Source organism: Sinocyclocheilus rhinocerous, unplaced genomic scaffold (genome assembly GCF_001515625.1).
Source record: "Sinocyclocheilus rhinocerous isolate Xijiao unplaced genomic scaffold, SAMN03320098_v1.1 scaffold3614, whole genome shotgun sequence".
NCBI classification, from domain to species: Eukaryota; Metazoa; Chordata; class Actinopteri; order Cypriniformes; family Cyprinidae; genus Sinocyclocheilus; species Sinocyclocheilus rhinocerous.
This window is the reverse complement of record NW_015648617.1, coordinates 140,824-162,450: the sequence shown is the minus strand read 5'-3', so window position 1 is coordinate 162,450 and position 21,627 is coordinate 140,824. Positions and strand designations below refer to the sequence as shown.

At 36.7% G+C, this 21,627-nt stretch overlaps 1 protein-coding gene across 3 annotated transcripts in view; it reads left to right on the top strand.

The window, feature by feature from the left end:
* The first annotated feature begins 5,318 nt into the window (after window positions 1-5,318).
* LOC107710022 (rab11 family-interacting protein 4B) overlaps window positions 5,319-21,627 on the top strand; it is a 23,844-nt gene continuing 7,535 nt past the window's right edge. Inside the window, exons 1-8 of one of the 3 annotated variants that reach the window (XM_016514701.1) lie at window positions 5,319-5,648; window positions 11,901-12,117; window positions 12,280-12,468; window positions 13,541-13,669; window positions 15,874-15,909; window positions 17,050-17,149; window positions 18,134-18,237; window positions 18,481-18,621. In XM_016514701.1, coding sequence (XP_016370187.1) covers window positions 11,933-12,117; window positions 12,280-12,468; window positions 13,541-13,669; window positions 15,874-15,909; window positions 17,050-17,149; window positions 18,134-18,237; window positions 18,481-18,621 — 884 coding nt within the window. In that variant the 5' untranslated portion in view covers window positions 5,319-5,648; window positions 11,901-11,932. Of the gene's footprint in view, window positions 5,695-11,900; window positions 12,118-12,279; window positions 12,469-13,540; window positions 13,670-15,873; window positions 15,910-17,049; window positions 17,150-18,133; window positions 18,238-18,480; window positions 18,622-21,627 lie in introns of all 3 variants that reach the window. The other 2 variants (XM_016514703.1, XM_016514704.1) reach the window with 2 other exon arrangements.

The window sequence follows — 21,627 nt, the reverse complement described above, 5'->3', positions numbered from 1 at the left end:
GGCGACAGGAGGTTACACACTACATGACTTCACAATAGTAAGAATCGCCGACAGCTCTGTCTGGTCTGCAAACTACGTTTCACAACAAAACACACGCGAGAAGTGATAAGGAAATAACGCGAGAACCCGCGTGCGTCAGACCGGAGTTCTCGGGCAAGACTGTCATCCCTAGTGAAAAAAAAGTATACTTTATTGTATTTGTATATATTACCTGTTTTAATAGTACATTGCAAATATACTAACAAAAAATGTACTATCTTTAAATATATAAAAACTATATTAGCATCATGCTTTTGTCTATTTTCACAATACAACTTTTAACACACTTTAAAACAATTGTAATTTAGTATATTTTCTAAAAAATATATTCGTCTTTGATAATTCACACTGCATGATTGTCACTCGCTTGAACGAGCACCGATTTGCCTCCAATTTCGGGCATTTGTCGGCGATTTCGCAAAACCTGTCGGCGAGTGAAAAATCGGGCTAAAATCGTGCAGTGTGAACTCGGCATATCAGTGTTTACTTCTTTTTTAATTAGATTTTTATTAAATATTTATTTATTTGTGAAAATCAAATGCTTTGTATTCTAAAGTATAAGTATGTTTATTTTACACAATTATTTTTAATCCATATTCAAATAATTTCAAATTTCTTAAATATAAATTAAAATAAATAAAATTATATTGACTTTATATCGGCCATCGGCCACCCTGCTTTCCAAGATATCGGCATCGGCTGTCAAAAAACCCATATCGGTCGACCACTAATAATGAGATCCCTTTGCCACATCACCAAGGTAGCGAAATCAGATGTGCTCCTTTTTGCATGCAGAAAAAGGCTTACCAAAACAAAGTTACTGGGTTAATCTTTTTCATGTTTCCTTGGTTGGTAGATGCACCGGGGACCTGATTATAGCACTTAAAACCTGGAAAAGTAAGATTTTCATGATATGTCACCTTTAACATAAAGTTCGATAAATATTAAATATCTTTTTAAATTCTTTGAAGTTGTTATTAAAATTATGAATAACTAAACTAGCCCTAACTACACAAATAATTTGCATGAAAAAGTCAGAGGCAACTGTTTGAGTATCAACATTATTAAAAATATCTTCTTTTGCGTTCAACAGAAGAAAGAAACTCATACAGGTTTGTATCAACTTGAGGGTGAGTAAATAATGACAGACTTTTCATTTCTGGGTGAACAACAATCCCTTAAATGTTACACTTTACAATCAGGAAGGAGGACTTTTTATGCTTTCGACAATGATTGTGTTTTCTCAACAATTACAGCATGTGTTGCACAGGTGAGGTGTTCTTTAGAGAATGTATGTTTGTATGTTCCGTACAGCTGTGATATGTTCTCTGGTCTTTGCATTTATTGACTCAAAGTGAGACTTCTTCTCTACCACTACTATCTGTTCCAAAAACCTAGAGAACTGTGGACCTAGGAAGCATTTTAAGGCATCACAGGCACAGGCTGTGCCCTGTAAACCTTACTGTGGTACAATTTTAACAGCACTATATATATAAACATTTAGGTTTTTACGAATTCACAGCCATCAGACATAGAGAGATATACTTTTTAGTAAGTATAAAAGTAAGACTGAGTTTGTCTATTGCAGCTGTTGACAGTTGAATAATAACTTAGTGTGACATTTATCAAATCATTTCATTCTAGAGGATATTTCTCATCAAAGCTTGATAAATATGAACAGAACAATAATTTCTTTCCTTAACATTTTTTTTCAAAGCATGCTAACCTAGTTGCCTACTTTAGCACATACTAACCTGATCTCCTAATCATTACTGTGACCTAGAAAGAGATAAACATTGAAGTTTTTACAAATTCACAGCCATCAGAAAGTTTAAAAGACATGTTTAGGAAGTGTTCCACATTTGTGCTTTCTGCTTTTTGCCTGACCTGACTTTCTGCATATCTGATTCCTTTTTTCTTTCCTGTGACTATGTAGCTGCTTTTGTGCTGAGGGGATTTTTCTACAAGCAACTGATTTCTGCAAGCTTTTCCATAACTCTTAAGTCTATGTTATAAAAACTGGAGTGGAAGGCTTATCAATCATCTACCACACACCACGATTGTGAAGCTGAGGATAAAATTATTTTTGAACAAAGCAGCTTTATTGAACTATATTTATAGAACTCATTAATTGTAATTCAATTTAATATTACTTAGCTTTGGTTTAAGAATGCTGAGAATGCAGAGGTACTAGGAACGGTAGGCCTTATCTTTTCTTTTGTGTAGACCCCATGTGAAGAATATTCGTTCTTGGGGGTAAATCTGCTGGAATTCAAATTGACTTGCACTTGTAAACTGCAGGGGCTCTGCATGTGCAGGCAGGAGGGAGTCTTCTAAATCAAAAGACGTAGACCAATCTGATGATCACAGTTTTCTGGCTGGATACGCTGGAGTGAAGCTGTGTTATTGGCACAGTCCTGAAAAGCATTATATATGGTTATTAGATGTTTCTTCATCAACAGATTTCAAGCATGGCAAATAGATTGGGTTATAAACTGGCATATTTGGTTTGACTGCCATTTTACCAAGGTTTGTGTGAACATGCTTGGTCTTAAATAAACAATCCTGTATTTTCATAGTTTCTCTGTGGGCATGTTTGCACATGTCTTTTTTAGCATTAGTATTATCTAGGTGTATGAATGACATCCTCTGATAATCATTACCTATGCTGGGGGAAGGACTTTGTTAATATATTCTGTCCCCAGTCATGTTCATTACTATGCATGCAAATCCATTGGCCAAACACCTACAGTTCTGTAGGCCTATCTGCTGCTAAAAACTATTGACACTCTGCCTAAATACAATTTGTTTAACAGGTTATTCCATCACCTCTTCTGTCTCTATTCTTTTCTTTCATCTATGTTTTTTAGAGAGTTCCCTTTTCAGTCATTTTTAGAGTCTGAATCTTTTTAGAATACTGAGATAGTATTTTAAATACTGTAGCCTTGTATGAAGCATAGAGAAGTCTCTTACAGAGAAGCTTTCTGTTTGTCAACACGACAAATCTGTGCGACAACTGACATCCCAAACTTTCTTATCAATTTACTTATAAGAAACATACATTTTCAAAAATAAACATAACTCCACATTTTCGGTTTGGGGCATATTGGCGGTTTGTAGTATCATCAAGTTATATTCACCACAGGCTTTATATTACTCAGAAACTGAAAATGCCATTATAAAACCCCATAGAAAATCTCGAAGGAACCAGTGGCAAATTGTTCTGGCATCATACACCACTCTATTGTGAGCGATTAGTTATAATGCGCAACGCTGTAAAAATTAGTGAAAAGAAATATGATGAATTTTACATTTCAGGAATTTGATGCTATCCACCTTTTTATTTTTATTTTCACTTTATTCAGCTGTAATAGATTTAATTTAATTGTACAGCATGTGGCATTTTTGCCCCAAGCCCCCATTAATTTTTAAGTGGCGCTCACTGCAGAGCCAAATGACCTAGTCCAGGTCCACCTCTGTGGACCTGATGGGTGGAGCTTGGCCTAGTTATGTTTCGGGATAGGGTTATGGTTGGGTGTGGTTGGACCTACAAGCTCCACCATTTACATCAGAGAGAGTGAGCTGGACGCCAAGCTCCAACCTTTGGCTCTGCAGCAAGCACCTTCTCATTGAATTTCCGACCCAGCCTTACACACACTCTGCCTAGGTTGTCTACTTATTTAAAACTTTTATTTCACAGTGGGCTGTAATATATTTCGAGCTCACACATTAACTCAAACTCCACACTTTGATTAAAAATGGGAAATGTATTCTAAAGTCATTTGAAGGCTTTTATTCAGTCTGTCCATGCGAATTATACTCTGGACTGCAGAGTCTGAATAGAATCACTGATAGCCTTTACAAGGAAAGGGGCACAAACCTTTAACAAATTGCATTTAAACAAATAGCCTGCAGCCATTGGTTGACCTGTGGCCAAACTCTTTCTGAGAGAGCCCATGAGAAAACATTCCTTTCCAGATAATTAGCTTTCATTCACCCATCCACCGACCCCCCCAAAGAGCCCAATCTCTCCCTGTCTCTTTTCTCAATTATTCTCCAATGTCTCTACATCTTTTTTCTTATCAAGAAGCTAAAATATGGTAGATAAAGTCAGAGGTCAGAGGGAGAGAAAATTGACACCATCCATTTTTTATTCCTCCAAATACCAGGAGAAACAAGATACCGCTGTCCAAATGAGATACCAGGAAGAATAAGAGCTGTAAACGTACTAGTGTTTTTGTTTTGTACTTCCCTCAAGAGGTTTGGCTAAAAGAGCTGGATGTGGTTTTGTGTGGTTTGGGGTCACTTGTATTAATGTGACGTGAAGTGAGAAACTGGAGACAGGTGTGGATGAAGAACATTTACCCAAGCTAATGCAAAACAGACAGTGAGAAAACTTGATATGAGGAGACATACAGGGATTGTGAGAATAAAACAGGTCAGAAGACAAAAAGAAAGGGAAGAACTGGGGCAAGTACTGAGTCAGCACATGGCTCAGTTTGTCTAGTATGGCGCAGCAGGTGTATGTTATTTCATTAAGCTGGGCTTTGTGAACAAATGTCTTCAGGGATTATGCTGCTGGGGTCTCATAGACACAGGGCTTTAGAAGTCACGGGTCATTTGTTAGAATGATCAGGGTGGGAGGTAGCAGGATAGTTCACTGAAATAAATTAGCATTTACTGCTCTTGTCCATCTAATTTGTTTTTCACAATTAGATTTCAGAGCAGATGTAACAGTAGTAAGAATACGTTTCACTCTGAGAGATGGTTGCAGAAGTAAGAGGGCTTTTTTGAGAGAAGACATGTTTCCAAGTCTGCAATAGTGCAATACAACCACAAATCCAGTTTCACAATGAATCATATGCGCAAACACATAATACAAACTGGTCTTGTAAGGAAGGAAGTGAGATTGTGAAGTTTGGTACTTTTGTGTGTGATGTGTTGCAATTAATATCATCTCCTCCAACTTCCCCTTTTGTGCTATTTCTGGTGATACAAATCCTTTGAAAGTTTTCTTTTCATATGTTTAGATTTTTCCCCCCCAACTGGATCTAAAAATGTTTAACTTGAATTGAGTTTTTGCAATGTTTCAAGTCCCTAAACCTCTCAGCCTTCAAACTAACGCACTTGTTGTTGCCACAGCGACTAGGTGTACCTGCATATGCAAATACTTTAGACAGGAGCCAGTGTGCAGCTTTTTTAGCTCCACCCACAAGACCTCCCCTGAAGCCGGTTGCCTGACAACAGCCATAGAGATTGAGAAGGGGAGAGTAGGAGTGGCTGGAAACCAGCAACTGCTGTCAGAGCTTCTGTAAGTGTGTAGAGGGAGGATGTGTGTGGTCAAGCAAGCCTGAATCACGCAGTGTTTGCACAAGTTTCAGAAACTATTAGATTCATTCAAGAAGTAAGCACATGAAAATAGTCAGCATAAGGATTCTCTCTATTTTCCTTGGCTGTGGATTACAGTAGTTAAGAACTTTTGAACAGAAGCTTACCAGTGGATGAGGCCTCACCTGTTTGGATTTGAGTTGGATGACTACAGTGGATAGTAGAAGAAGTGAACTGTGAGGAGTGGAAGAGATCATGGTCACTCGGCTGTGAGAGACAGAGTAAGAGGAGCTCTTTATATTGTGTTCCACAGAAGGAGGATAGGACGTAAGGAATATAAGGAATTTATGTCAATGTTTTCATGTTTGTGTTGCTCACTCGTGGATTACTTCTCATTTTTGTTACTTCTCACACTGTTTCATTTGTTTTCCCCCATGTCTGGCATTTTTTACTACCACTAACATACCTAGACTATCTTTTTTTTGTTCTCTGTCGTACCTGTCTCTCTCTCAGTGAGTTAAACTGTCTGATTGCCCTGCAGTCAGTTGTTAATGAGATTAATTGTTAATTGAGGGCAGCTGGCAACTTGTGTGTGCATAAACCTAAAAGTAATTTATAGTAGCAGCAGACATAATCAATATGTAGGTCAAAGTATGTATCGCAGTTGTTTCTGACCATGACACTTTATTGTCTTTTTTGCAAAACAAAAATGTCCTTTTAAAAAAAGGTATTATTGCATATACTTGATGTATGCGGAAGGTCTCATGAGAGTGATTTATATTAGAATGGCAATAAAACCTGGTAGAAGCTAGACTGTTATGAAGTAGAATATACTGACTGTAATCTCACAGTCTGGTCGAACAAATGTAGGTCTTAATCATGTAATTGAAAATAATCGTGTTCCTGGAACACATAGAAAGCACCTCATCAGGTAATTAGACCAGCTTTAGCCATGATTGGTCATGTAAAATGTATTCTAGGTGAGTGTTTTAGATATGATTTGAGTGTCACTGAATATGGATGTCAGTTGCTTAAATATCTGGTCCGTAACTGAAACCTACGAACACAGAATTTCCTTAGAATTGTAATTGTCTAGTTTATCACAAATTAAATACGCTGTTAAAACTGCTGCTGATAGTAGACTTTGGAGAAAGATCACCATTACACAGATTTTAGTTAACTTAAATATTGGATTTTTTTAAATACGTAACTTCATATTTTAAAGTTAAATTGTTAATGGAAGTATGTAAATGTGTTTGAGACAGTAAGTGTGGCAGCCCTGCTGTCCCTATCTATCATCTTGCTGACATTTGTTATATCACCTGTCCCTCACCCTTGCAAACAGTCTTTCTTTTTCTTTCTCTCTGCTGTCTCAGTTAGTTTGAGTCTGCTAAATATAGACACAACAGGACAAGGGCATACTTGAATTTAATTGCCCACTTGACTTTCCACACACTTAATGTATTGTGTAACATATTCACACACCAACCTGCATAAAAATCTCTGAAAATCTGTCAGAATTGATATTTTGACCACTAGTCAGTTGTGACTTTTTATTAGAAAAAAACTGGAATAATTTGATATTTAGAACTCCTACAACGTTTATTCAACATGTATGACATTCAGCATCAGACGAGCTTTGAGAAATTGTAGCTTTTTTGGCAACTGTGTTGTTAGAAGTACTCTTGAAATCCCCTCAAGTGTTTTCTGTATCTCTGTATCAAGATATCTCTCACACAAAACCCCTCGGCTTGAGTTACCACTTTAGCACAGTGCAGGTTTCGATGCACTTTACAAGCTGCACAGCAGAGTCTAAACAAAGACCAGCTGTATGTTTGAAAACCTTGAAAACCAGCCAGGCACAATCTACACTGTACATATATGCAGATACATATAACAGTACACAGAAATAGTACGTTTATAAATATAAATTTTTTGCTGATGCATTAAATGCACCGTTTGAATCTGAGAATTATGCATTTGGGAAGTAAACCTGGTCTTGGCAGGGAGTTTCTGCTATTGACAAAACCATAGTTTGGGCACGTTGTGTTTTTTTTTTGGATTGCAAAAATTGCAGTGCATCTCAGGATGGTGACTCATTGGTTCCTGTGCATTAGCTCGGCCCTGACGGATCTTTTTGTTTTTTCCTGGGTGTGTGTGGGAGTGAAACTGTCTCCTCAGCTGAGTGAGAAATATGAATCAGTATGATACATTATACTGTAATTATTATAAATCATTATAAAAATGGAAAATATACTTGTAACTTCTGTTCTAAATCTGTGCTGATTCCAGATTTTGAGTATATAAGAAAATACCATGAGATGGGTCAAGATGTATATGCGGCAATATTAGACACTAGATTTTACATGGCAGTAAATTCTAACACATGATCTCAGCTCGCCTGCTTACACACCCAGTTGTGCCAATGTGCAAATGCCTCTTGGGAATCCTCTCCCTGTCTCCTAAAATGGTTTCACAATTAGCTGAACAGGCCCTGAATTTTGTCTACATAAAAAGGACTTTGACTTTCCCCAGTGTAATAGATATTTTAATCATAGATAAGAAATGACTTGTATAAGAATTATCTTTCAGATGTAGTGCAGCTAGTTTAGCTGTGACATCATGCTACCTCCCATAGGTCGCATAGTATTGTCCAGAGAGTTTCTGGGCTTACAGTTGACAAATAAGAGCATTCCATCGAAATCCCTCAGCATAGTAACCGCTCTTCATGTGACAAAAACACCTGAGCCTGTTTTTGGCCTAATGGAACAGTCAGGTTTTGTACAGAGTGCAGGATCTGTTATGATTCTGAAAAAGGCTTCTTTTATTCCTTTATTTAAAAAAGACAACTTTTTGAAACAAAAAGTTACTTGTAAAGTATGGTTAATATCAGTTTGGTTTGTTAGGATCAAAAAGTAGTGCATTCTGTTTTTGCTTCCAGGATTAGGCTTACTTTTTACTCCTGTGAATATTTGCAGGTGAATTTTGAAATTTCAGAATTTTTGAAATTTTGAATTTCTGTATTGGGACATACCTTAATTCTTTGGATACAAGAAAGCTATTGAATATTTTCACCTTTTCTGCTCAGGAAAAAGACATGGATTAAGTTACAATGGAACCTGTCATTAAACAATCCATTATAAAGCTTATTATTATTTATTTTATATATTATAATTTATTGCATTAAAACAATTATAAACCAATTCATGAAACAGCAGAAATTAAAAAAAAAAGTGCTCACTAACACAGAGACAGACAGATTTGTGAACAATATTTGAGAGAAATAGGCCTTTTGTGTACATAGAAAAAGTCTTAGATCTTTGAGTTCAGCTCATGAAAAATGGGGGCAAAAACAAAAGTGTTGCGTTTATAATTTTGTTCAGTAAATATATATATATATATAAAATCAAACATTTACAATGTCTGTGACAACCTGTCCCCCAACCTGACATTTATGAGAAATCGCCTTCATGGAAAACCTTCATTATATAGTTGACCCTTGCCTAAATAAATGCTAGTGTGGTTTTATTGAGTTAACTTAAAATTTACTTCCAGCTACAATAATGCAAACAAATTGTCATATTGGAATTTTACTTTGAAGCCTACAATTCACAAAAAAGTGTAGTCAACTTGAAATGTAAAGATGTATTAACTAACACCTTCGATAATTGAGTTATCTCATGTCCAGTTAATCTAGGGACGTTATTATAATGGCAAATCTTAAGAGCATTTTTTTCAACAAGGATTTGTGTTATTGAGCACTTATTTGAAAACCTCATAGTTTGAAGAGTGTATGCACTATATGGGTAGAGATGTTGCACATTTAACTTGCATTTAATTCAAGTTAGTAAAGAGGCCTGTTGAGGATTGCTATGAATTCTCTAGGCAGTGAGCAGTTAAATGGAGCTTATGATGATAAGCTGTTAATAAGATGGAAATGAGAGCAGGGCCCGTGGGCTCTATGGTTCAAGGGCGGATATGAGACGTCACATTCCAAAAGGGTCTATGAGACCCTAATGTACACTGTTGGTTCTGTAGTTGTCTTTAGCTGCACCCATTCTGCCTTGTGGAAGGATTATGTTTTTATATTTTCTCCTTAATGATATTGTATGAGTTTACATTTTACGTTTTCTAACTTCTGTTTTTGCAGTTCATGCAATTACCTGACTAAACCAGTTTGTTGTTTTGGGAGCAGTGTTTCACCCTGCATGAAACAGAGACTTCTCTAAGAATGATGTAAGAGGTGGAGAGGTTTGTCATTGTATTCTGTTTGAATTCAGTGAGAAGTTTTTTTTTTTTCCTTTTCACTTCAGCTGGTTTCGAGTCATTTAATAACTGGTGCACCTCTTGCTTTCTGCCTAAATTAGATCATGCTAACTGTACATGTTCAAATGGTTGGTTAGGCCCCTTTTAGTTTTGCTTACTGTATTCATGAAACAGCTGCCAACAGTGGCCTTGAAGCTGTTTACTGAAACCCATTAAAGTATTATATAGTGGCTGGTGGGTGGTATGTTTGTGACTTCTTAATGCATCTGTCTAAGTGCACTGGTGGAAGACTCACACGTCTTTGGCTAGACAATAAGTCATTGCTACTTCACAGTTTCTCAATACTTAACATTGTGTTTGTGCTGAAAATAGCTTTAGATATTATACTCAATGAAAATTGAAAATCATGAGATGAGAACACAAAATATGTCTAACCATACAGTAGAAAGTATATTTTCTTCATGTTAGAGTGCACATCATAAATCTACGTCATAAAACACAATTGTTTTTTTTTTGTACAGTCATGTCAGGTCTCTGAGGTTCACAAAGAACGTGTTTTCAGACAGCATGCCTTTTCAGTTTCATGTATGGCATATTGTCTGAGTAAGGAATTACATAATGCCTGCAACTGACAAGTGTTCTCAACATCTGAAAAATACACCTTTTTTCTGAATGTTAAAATTATTTCCGAGACCATTATGTAATATTATTTTAAAGGGGCACTGCACTGTGAAATGCTATAGCCTTTTGTGCGTTTCACACATGCATAATAAAGCATTCAGTGTGTGCATGTACAGATCACTTTCTAGCATTTACAATGGAAGTTGGCATCGTTTATGTAAGAGCTTCCTGCAGGGCTTTGAATGTCTCAAGTTGCGGCGAGTTGTGTGCATTTATAATCAGGTGCTCAAACATACAGTAGGTACACATACTCATACCCTGCTGTTATGAGACAGTCAATGATCATATTGTGGAGGAGGAGATCTATTCACAAATACAAGGGCACATAATTACCTACATTTTATGACCTGTTTTGATTTTGTCCTATGACACAAAATTTGAGAAAAGTGTGTGTTTGTTTTACATTTGAGAAAAAGCGCTTTTTGTGTTTGTGTGTGTGTGCATGCTCACTGCTTCTGTGTATGTAGGACCACTCACTGTTCAAGCAGCCTGACCACACACTGGCATTTTGTATCCCTGCCCCCTCATGTTCAGCACAACAGAATACTAAAGAGCTCTTTTTTTCTTTCTCACACACGCACACCCACCTGCTGTGTGCTCAGCTTACAAAAGTGACTGTTAGTTGTAGAGCCAGTTTGGTAAACCACAGAAGCAGTGCGTTATTGATTAAAAATTGGGAAGAGATTGCAATTTTTCAGTTCTGTCCATTCTTCTGCAAAGGAGGAACATTGGTGCCTTTTGTTTTTGTTGTAGGTCTGTCATGTTAAAGATTCCTTCATCATTTCCTTCTGTGTTTTCCATGCCAAGACACATTACAAGCAGTTTCCTTGCTTCTGTGTCTTTCTTCTATTTTCTTTATTTGTCATTCAGTTTCAGGGTGATACAACTTTAACACAATGAATAAAAAAGCCTCATTAAAAGAATGACATTGTAAAAAAAAAAACATATAAAGTATGGCATATTCTTTTATTTTTTTATAAAAATGTTACAAAACCAAGTCAAAGTCATGTGGTCCAAAACATTAAAACAACAACAACATAAAAATATATTTAGATGAGACCCCTGACTTATTAACCACATGATTGTATCAAGGTCAATAAGTTTCTGAAACATAATTATATTTGTAAATACATAATTTGTGACAACCATGAATAATACATTTAAAACTTTTTGGAATATAATGATGATGATTTTTCCTTGATGGTTATACCTCATGCAGTTTTAGATACATTTATATGGTATAAACATTTTTCAAAACCGTATAAAACCAATATGGATGATACAAAGAATATCTACATATTTTACACTAGATTTTTTCTTTTCTTTGTTGTGACCCTAAATTGTGTTCAGTCACTAATATTACTAACATATCAAATGGGTGAACTGTTGATATCCATATTCACAGCTTGTGAGGCACCAAAATATGGCTGTGGTTATCATAGAGAAATGCAGTTATCACTCCCAGAGATTTTATCCGTGTCAGACATCCATGTGTTCATATTTTCATAATTGTTTCTATCCTTATGTAACACAGGTTGGGAGTTGTGTGACTGTTTTAAAAGTTTAATGTCTTTTGCTTTTGACAGTACAGTGAGGACAGGTCGGGCTACTAGTTAAAATGTCCATCCAGGAGTGCCCAGAGAGTCCAATGCTTGAGGATGAGGAGGGTGAGGAAGGCAGAGGGGTGGAGAGAGAGTCGGACAGAGACAGTGCAGTAGACAGCGCTCTTTCGTCAGAGATATCGGATGGAGGAAGAACTGGAGAAAAAGAGGAAGGGATTGGGCTTTGCCTCCCAGGAGAAAAGTGAGTGCTTTTATAATGTTTTCTTGTGCACATAAGGCTGAATTTACGGATTTGCAAATGAATTAATGAATTGAGTAATTATTGCTTTCATTGATATTAAGTGAAAAAACTAAGTCAAAATAAATGCTTTTCTCATTTCCATTTCCTGTCTCATTCCTCAAGGTGTGGTCAGATGTATAATCGCTCTGAGACTTCTGATCGTTCTACACGTTCATCTGCCTCAGTAAATGAGGAGCAATTTGAGGACTATGGAGAAGGAGAGGATGGAGATTACAATCCCAGCAGCCCCTGTCCAGATGATGAGATCCGCATTAATGGATGTTCAGATCTGGGCTCTTCTGTTTCCTCCAGGTGTGTGTTTGTGTGTGTCTGTATTCCTAAGGCTTTTTAATTAATTTTTAATTTTTTTACATGTAACCACAACCGTACTGTCTTTCCCTCTGACTGCCCCAAAGCCCGTTTTCAAAGGGATTTACTTTAAAATGAAAGGATGATTCGTTTAGAAATCCATATATCTGCCTTCATTACACAAGATTTCTTTCAGCATGTATATATTAGTGACTGTATTAGTGGATGGAACTGTCTGACTGTGGGGAAACTGTTATGGTTTCTTTTTAGTCCCTACTGTCCAAAAGGCTGGATTTGCTGGATTTTTTTTTTTTTTCTTTAAGCACAGAGTAGAAAACACTTTTTGTGCATTTTTGTGCATTTATTTCGTTAATCAAGTTTACTTGTTTTAAACATGTTTACCTGTCCCCCAAAACCACCACCTTCTATTTTCTTTATTATAATTTAAGAATGTAAAATATTGCTACGCCATTGTCTTTTTTAACAGGTAGATGTTGATTTGTAGTATATCATATTAAACAACATAATTTGCTTCATATGATACATGTTCTGTCATCTAATGTGCATATCTGATTGCAAATCATATTATATTCCAGTGAAGTGAAATGTTGTTGTTTTTTCTAGCCCAAAATCTTTTTTTATGCATATAAATGCTTTATATTTGTACACAATCTACTACCACCTCAAAGGATGGTGGTCATGTATCATAATAGTTACATCCTTGTACCTAATTTCTAAGTGCTCAAACTGATGGTGTTACAACTACGTGTTACCACCATTCCACAGTCTTCTCTATCCAAATATTTTTCTTTGGAAGTTGCATATATAATCTATAAACGTTGAGGCATGTTTGAATAGGTATGACCCTTCTGTTGGGGAGATTTTTATCAGACTTGGCTTACTAGAGATTCTCACTTTTTATTTTTGGCTTTCTTAGTTTTCACTATTATATAGTATTTTTTTTCTACATTCTGCTTATATTGTTTATTGAATGTTTTCAGAATGCACACATGATGTGCCATAAATGTGTTTGACCTTGTCTCTGTCTCTCTCTCGCTCTCCCTGTTTCCTCCAGTGCTGGTCAGACTCCTCGGAAGATGCGCCATGCTGGTGACCAGATGGATGTGTTTTGCTCTCAGTGTTGTAAGAGGGTCAGTCTGCTCAAAGACCTGGAGAACAGGCTGAAAAACCTCAAAACCAACAGGTACTGCATAGACTACAGTTTGCATCTGTTATGAAAGATAAAGTTATAAAATACTTTTTCACCCAGAGGGCTTTGTCATAAACTGGGTGTAAGCTCATCTTCAAGAAGACTTGTTAGAGATAAACCTTTGAAATAAGAGTTAAGTGATTATTGATTTGTCTAGTTTCTCTTCAGTAATGTAAAAGGAGTGTCCCCTGACATCTGGGAAATAAACTTTTAGTGGCTTGGAATCCACATTAGAGGCGCTTTAAGAGGATTAGTGTTTACCAGTTCTACATTGTCTTCCTGTGGGCTACAATAGACAAAATTAAAGCAACCGTGTAATCGAGGCAGAGGAGTTAATGTGAGTATATGAGAACACAACTGAGGTGGAGGAGCTTTGATATCTTGCTGCAGTCTCTCTGCACCATTAATGATTCACTTCCTTTTCCATACATCATTCAGCCCACCACTTTAGAGCCCATTAGAGCTTTATTAGGCATTGGGAAGTGAGCTACACACACATCCACACATTTATTTGACTGCGCATTCTGTATTTTGCCGTCTCTCTTTGTCTTTGTATCATTCTCACTCACATCCACATGAACAACAGGCAAACCCTTCTGAGGCTTTGGATACTTTTCTTGTCTTTTCTTCATCCTTGACAATTTCCAAGATTTCCTGTGAGTTTGCTTTAACTTTTTTTTTCTTTTGAGAGGGCTTGTAATTAGATTCTCATATCTTAGCCTCTCAAAATAGAGGATGAAATAGGAACTGGATCAGATAGATCGAGGGATTTTGGGGAAGACAGTGTCATACTGTAGAAGGGAAAGAAAGAAAAAAAGACAGGATGGGCTATGGGATAGAGAGGAGGAATGAAAGCTAAATGCCCTGTCAGCAGGCTCCTTCAAGAAATGCATTAGTTCACACCTCATTCTGTCACTGCTAGAAAAGCTATGTCGGTAATAACTCTGTGTGTGTGTGTGAGAGAGAGAAAGAGAGCAAGCAAGTGAGAGTTTTGTGTATGAAACTGTGTAGAATGAAAGCTAAATGCCCTGTCAGCAGGCTCCTTCAAGAAATGCATTAGTTCACACCTCATTCTGTCACTGCTAGAAAAGCTATGTCGGTAATAACTCTGTGTGTGTGTGTGTGAGAGAGAGAGAAAGAGAGCGAGCAAGAGAGAGTTTTGTGTATGAAACTGTGTTTCCCCTGTGTATGTGTTTTCCCATAAACATGATTAATATTTGAATTCTGAGTGGACAGCTTGAACAGTCTTAGAAAGGAAACCATCAACATTCACATGCTTTCTGCTCTTGTTGTGTTGATCTCTTCTCCACTGCAACTTTTACTCAAGTAGCAGTTGTATATTTGAGCTATGTAACAAACTCTATGCAAAGACATTTTGTGAGCTTTGTTAAGGTTGGAGGTATGTGAACTGATGTTCGTGTCAGGGCCAACACTATATTGAAATATATTTTGAGTGAGTCTGCGTTAAGTGCAAATAATGAAATGTCCAAAAATAGAATGAAGCCTCTGGAACTTTCCACTAAAAAAGGTACAATTTGGTGTCCCATTACTTTTTTTTTAAAAGCATCAGACACACAAATCTCGTGTTTTTGTTTAGAGAATTATTATCTAACATATAATTAACTAGCATGTCTGTATCACCCCTATAATTAGGTGATTTTGATCTGCTCCACATCAGAGCACTTGAACATCTTGACTAAAATCATATAATAATTTGAACTGCTATTCAGTTAATTGTTGTACAAATCTATTGTTTTTTATAAGTTGTTCTTAAAGGGGTCATATGATGCGATTAGAGGACCTACAGTAATGTACAGTATTTGAAAAATAATGTGTTTTTTGAACATTAAAGCATGTCAACATATTCTGTTACACCAAATACACAAAATAATGATCTTTAAAAAAGCATCATATGACCCCTTTAACAAATTTTCATCAAGGATGTAATGTTTAACAATCAATAACAATTTCATTCATTTTTATACAAGTGTAGCATCCAATGCATTTATCAAAGCTAAGCATTCAGTTCTGTTATACAAGTTATTATAAGTTCAACAATATATGTAAGCCAACCCTCATATATACAGTAAATAACCTATATAATGTTTTAATGAACAATTGTTGAAAAGGAAGAGGGATTTACACCAGTTACACCATATGTTGAAGTTCTAATTAGCTGTCCTTTGTTTGTTTTCCAGCCCAAACCGAAAGATCTCTAGCACTGCATTTGGAAGGTAGGTCACTCAATATGTTATGCTCTGTGTTTGTTTGTGTAGTCTATGCTGCTGTTAATCATTACGGTGTTTGTTTCCAACTCCCTCTCTGCTTTGACTGTGAGCACCTCCTGTGGTTAAATAAATGTTATATGAAGTGATTTTAGCAAATGGCTGCAATATAACAAAGAGTGAAAAATTTAAGGGGGTCTGAATACTTTCCGTACCCACTGTATATATATACTATACACTGTGCTGGAAGTATCATCCGCATACAAATACAAAACTTTGTTTAAAAATCTTTTCAAGATACCCCCGGTTGGGAATCACTGCTCTAGACAGTTCCCTTTGTGTTTAATTGCAAGAATCTGATCAAATGTTGCGTGGGAGTGTAAACGCTGGGTGGTAATAATTGTGTGGGTGAATGGCAGTTTTTCTTGTCCCTTTGGCAACAGTCTCCTACTCTAAATCACAGTGACAAGATGAAAGTGGCCTGCCACAGCTGACCTGAGTGTAAGAGAGAGGGAGAAAGCAGAACCACAGAGAGAGACCAATGTGTGTAATTTATAAAATGGATTCTCATGTGCGAAGTCATTGCTTTATTGAGAATGACACACAGAAATAAAACAAAGCGACAACCAAGACCTGACTCTTCAGAAGAGTTATGTGAATGTGTATTTGTGTACGCACAAGATTACGGCTCTCAGAGGCTAATGCAAGTGGGACAAGAGAATAGTGTGCGTGCCTGCGCATGCGCTTGTGTCTTTTAGACGAGTGCTGTTTGGTTCTGTGTGGGAGGGTCGGCTGGATCGGACACTGCACCAGCTCTCACAATGCCTGCAGTGCTCCTAAAGATGCTCAGGCATGGAATATAGATTCATAGAATGGATGAGTGGTCTGCTGCAGTGATGCAGCATGGGTAATGTAGTTTGCAAGTATTGATGCTGCAGTGTAGTCCAATCCATCCATAGGTCTGAGCAGAGAGGTAAGTGGGACGTTACTCTTGCAAAATATAGCTGTCAGCATGGGATCTGAATGCTGAGGATGCACAAAAATGAACTGGTGCGGCGTGGGATGAAACAAAATAAAATGTTATTGTGATGCATTATAGTATTTTATGATTAAATTATCTTGTTTATGTGTGTATTTTGGGTCCAACAGGCAGCTGCTCCACAACAGTAACCTCAGCAGTAGTAACGGCAGCACAGAGGATTTGTTCCATGACAGCATTGACTCCTGTGAAATAGACATTACTGAGAAGGTAAAATCCCCTCACAGTACACTCACTTCCTTCCTGAACACAGCACTGTGAAGACTGCATCACCAATGCAGTCTATCTTTGGAGTGTCTTAGTAAACACGCGCTTAGTCCTGACCTGCGCTCAGGAAATCACATCCGTAGATGTAAGCTTCTTAATGCAGGGGGTCAAATGGGTCCAGATGATGCTGCAGACTTAAATTGGATTTTGTCTGTGTCTGGGTGTGCACTGTTATGTCCCAAGGGTTGATTTTAATTAAACTAACAGTTTTCAGAATTTTTCATCAAACTGTCTTGGAAACTTTTCTACCTCTCCATTGCCTTTATGTATAGATTTTAGTGTTTTCCAGACAAAGACTTTTTAATCTTAAAATATGAATTTTTAAAAAATTGTTATATATATATATACACACACACACACACAGTATATATAATTTTGCCTTAAAAAGGAGTCAACTAACACCACAAATATTACATTAAATGTCATTTTCACCACAAAATACAATACAATACACAAACATAAGTACATAATTCAAGATACAATGGAAGTAGTGTTGTGGTGGAAATCATGGATTATGATGTTTCATAAAAATGACAAAATTCAGCTTCGATACATGTCCACTGTTGGACCTTGTTAGCATACACATTAAGTAAACAAGTTATTGTGTGAAAAGTATGTTTATTTTCTAAATTCCACAGGGCCAAAAGTGCTTATAGTTGAAAAACAACAATCTGTTTTTATTTTATTATTATTTTTTATTTAATTTGAATCAGGATCACTATATGTTTATACGCATAAACACTTTTCAAACTCTTAATCTGCACTGTTGTTGCAAAACTTTTTCTTTTCTTTTTTTTTGGATGTGCAGATCAAGGGTTGTTTCAGTGCTGACAGTCATTCAGACTGAACTGGTTCAGAAACTACTACTAATTCAGAGCTGTTCTGCGAGTGATAGTAATATTTGCATATATTCTAACTTTGTTACAGGTGAGTTACTTGGACAAGAAAGTGACAGAGCTGGAAAATGAGATTCTGATGAACGGGGATGTGAAGTCGAAGCTGAAACAGGAAAACATACAGTTGGTTCACAGGTAAATTGCTACTCAAAGTCCACCCACCCACTCTTCAGACAAAGTTCATTTCATTGGAACTGTTATATGCATATGTATTTGCATACTTGTCTCTTTAAACAGCAGATTCTTTCCACTAGCAAAACCTTCCATGAAAATAGTCTTAACAAAAGTTTTGCATTTGCTAAATGCTAAAAGGTCAAAGTGGGCCTCAGCAGGACTGACAAAATGTTCATGATGATGATGAGGACTGTGCTTCAACAGGATTCACGAGTTGGAGGAGCAGCTAAAAGACCAGGAGACCAGAGCGGAGAACATGATGGAAGAGGAGCTCAGGAGACACAGAGAGGCCTACAGCCGACTGGAGAAAGACAAAAACACACAGATAGAGCTGCTCACAAATAGGTTGGCTCATCTCAAGAGCAGAACTGCAATTTTGTTTTTCTCTTGTTTCCCAGGAAAATTATCCAAACATTTTTAAAACAAGATAATTTTTCATAAATCTAACTAAACACGGTTAAAACAAGAAAAAAGCTTTGCCTGTGGGTTAAGAAAAATAAATTTAATTCTGTGTTTTGAAAACAAATGTGAATTAGAATTAAATTAGTTTACCTTGGTATATTTTCGATGTTTAGAATTTTTTTATATTGGAAAACAGGGCAAAAATACTAATAATACTATTATTTTTGTCATGCAGTATAATGGTTTTAATTTTATTTTGAGGTTTTACACTGTCCATTGTCCCACTGTTTCCACCCCCCCTTCACTTATTATGGAGATAGAATTGTTGCTTAATTCCAAATAAATAGATTACGATCCATAAATAAATGTAAAGAGATTAACAAACATTAAACATATTGACAAATAAATAGAATGAGATCCACAAATAAATCTTAAAGTTTCACAAACATGAATTAAATTCCCAAATAAATAAAATGAGATTTGCAAATAAAAAACATATTCACAAATATATTTGTCACAACCACAACTTTGCCTGGCATTTATTTGTGAATCGCATCCTGTGCATTTGTAGATGGCTGCACGCATTTGTGAATCGCGTCCTGTGCATTTGTAGATAGCTGCTGCAGGCATTCGTGAATCGCGTCCTGTGCATTTGTAGATAGCTGCACGCATTCGTCAATCGTGTCCTGTGCATTTGCGAATTGTGAAACATTTCTTGCGTCAAGACGTGCTGACAATCCACAAATACGTGGACTCCACCCACCGTCTACTCAAGCCAATCAGATAACAGCCACATTTCGCTGACCAATCGTAGCACGATCTCGCTATAGCCAATCACGCTTTGCTTTACAATCAGGGCGGACTCGTCCTGAGATAACTTCATTCATCTGCATTGGCTGAAATAGATAATATAAGGGCCATAAAATTGGTACAGTAAAAGATGTTTAAAATTGGATTTCGTTAGACCATTAGACTGTGTATCATGCCAAGCCAAAGTATTATATTTTATGTGCCTTTGAAAATGCCAGAGAAACAGAGCTTTAAATCACGGCTATGGGAACAACGCTATGGCTACTGGATTCAAACGCGATATGGAAGCGTCATGTTATTCAATATGGAAATAAAAGCGTCAGTAAGTAACTGACTAATAAACAACTGGACTCAACCTCATAATAAACATTTGTTTGTGTAATAGGTTAAATTGCCGTCAAACAACAGCCAACAGCATTTCCCAGTTTTTCAGTAATGCCTATGTATATGAGCAGCTATGTGGATCTAACGATGTATGAAGTTTTTGATATTCTGTGGTGGTCAGTTCACAGCAGTGATAGAAATTAATCTACCAATAAGCTTAAATATATATATATTACCTTTTTATAAGCATTTTTACATTTATAAAGCCATTTTTTCTTAATATTTATTTTTTTACTATAATATATATTTTATATTTTAAGATTCCATTAGTCTTGTATCTCTCCAAGGACCCCCGGTTGAAATCCATGGGTCTAATGCAGGGCTGCCCAAACTCGGTCCTGGAGGGCCGGTGTCCTGCAGAGTTTAGCTCCAACATGCCTCAACACTCCTGCCTTTAAGTTTCTAGTATGCCTAGTAAGAGCTTGATTAGCTGGTTCAGGTGTGTTTAATTGGGGTTGGAGCTAAACTCATCGGGACACCGGCCCTCCAGGACCGAGTTTGGACACCCCTGATTTAAACGGTTGATTCATTCAGAAACGAAACACTGTAAATGCGCACACGCACTAGTCTAACACACTTCATCATGCACTTTTTCTCTGTCATTTTCAAAGGCACGTAACATAAAATACTGTGGCTTGGTTGGCATGATACACTGTCTAATGGTCTAACGAAATCCAATTTTAAACATCTTTTACTGTACCCATTTTATGGCCCTTATATTGCCTATTTGAGCCAATGCAGATGAATTAAGTTATCTCAGGACGAGTCCGCCCTGATTGTAAAGCAAAACGTGATTGGCTATAGCGAGATCGTGCTACGATTGGTCAGCAAAATGTGGCCGTTATCTGATTGGCTTGAGTAGACGTTGGGTGGAGTCCATGTATTTGTGGATTGTCAGCACTTCTTGTTTTTATACAGTCTATGGTCTTGACACAAGAAATGTTTCACAATTCGCAATTGCACAGGATGCGATTCACGAATGCGTGCAGCTATCTACAAATGCACAGGACGCGATTCACAAATAAATGCCAGGCAAAGTTGTGGTTGTAACATAAATATATATTTGTGAATGTTTTTTTTATTTGGAAATCTCATTTTATTTTTTTGTGAATTTAATTCATGTTTGTGAAACTTTAAGATGTATTTGTGGATGTCATTCTATTTATTTGTCAATATGTTTAATGTTTGTTAATCTCTTTACATTTATTTATGGATCGTAATCTATTTATTTGGAATTAAGCAACAATTCTATACCTTCATAAGGGTTTTAGGCAGAAGAGTGACAGTTGAGCCATTATAAACCTGCTGTCTTGATCTTACTGTACATGCTACTATACGATCCATTCAGAATAACTAGACCAGCGCATAATCTAAAATACCTTCAGTCACCATCCAGTGTAACACTCGTGCTTTTTGCAGCAATTAACATTTTGTCAGAACCTCTAGTACATTACATGCTACTTTAAGTTGTCTGTTCGTAGGAGAATAATGATCTTTATTTTTTATTTTTTTAATCGTGACAATCAATTTATCCAGAATTTATCCCCCCATCCCCACCACCTTTTTAATATAAATAAGCACCAGTCAAGCTGCGATATCAAATAGGACCACAGTGAGACGCCAAAAGACCACTAAACCTGCTGTCTTGATCTTACTGTACATGCTACTATACGATCCATTCAGAATAACTAGACCAGCGCATAATCTAAAACACCTTCAGTCACCATCCAGTATAACACTCGTGCTTTTAAACCA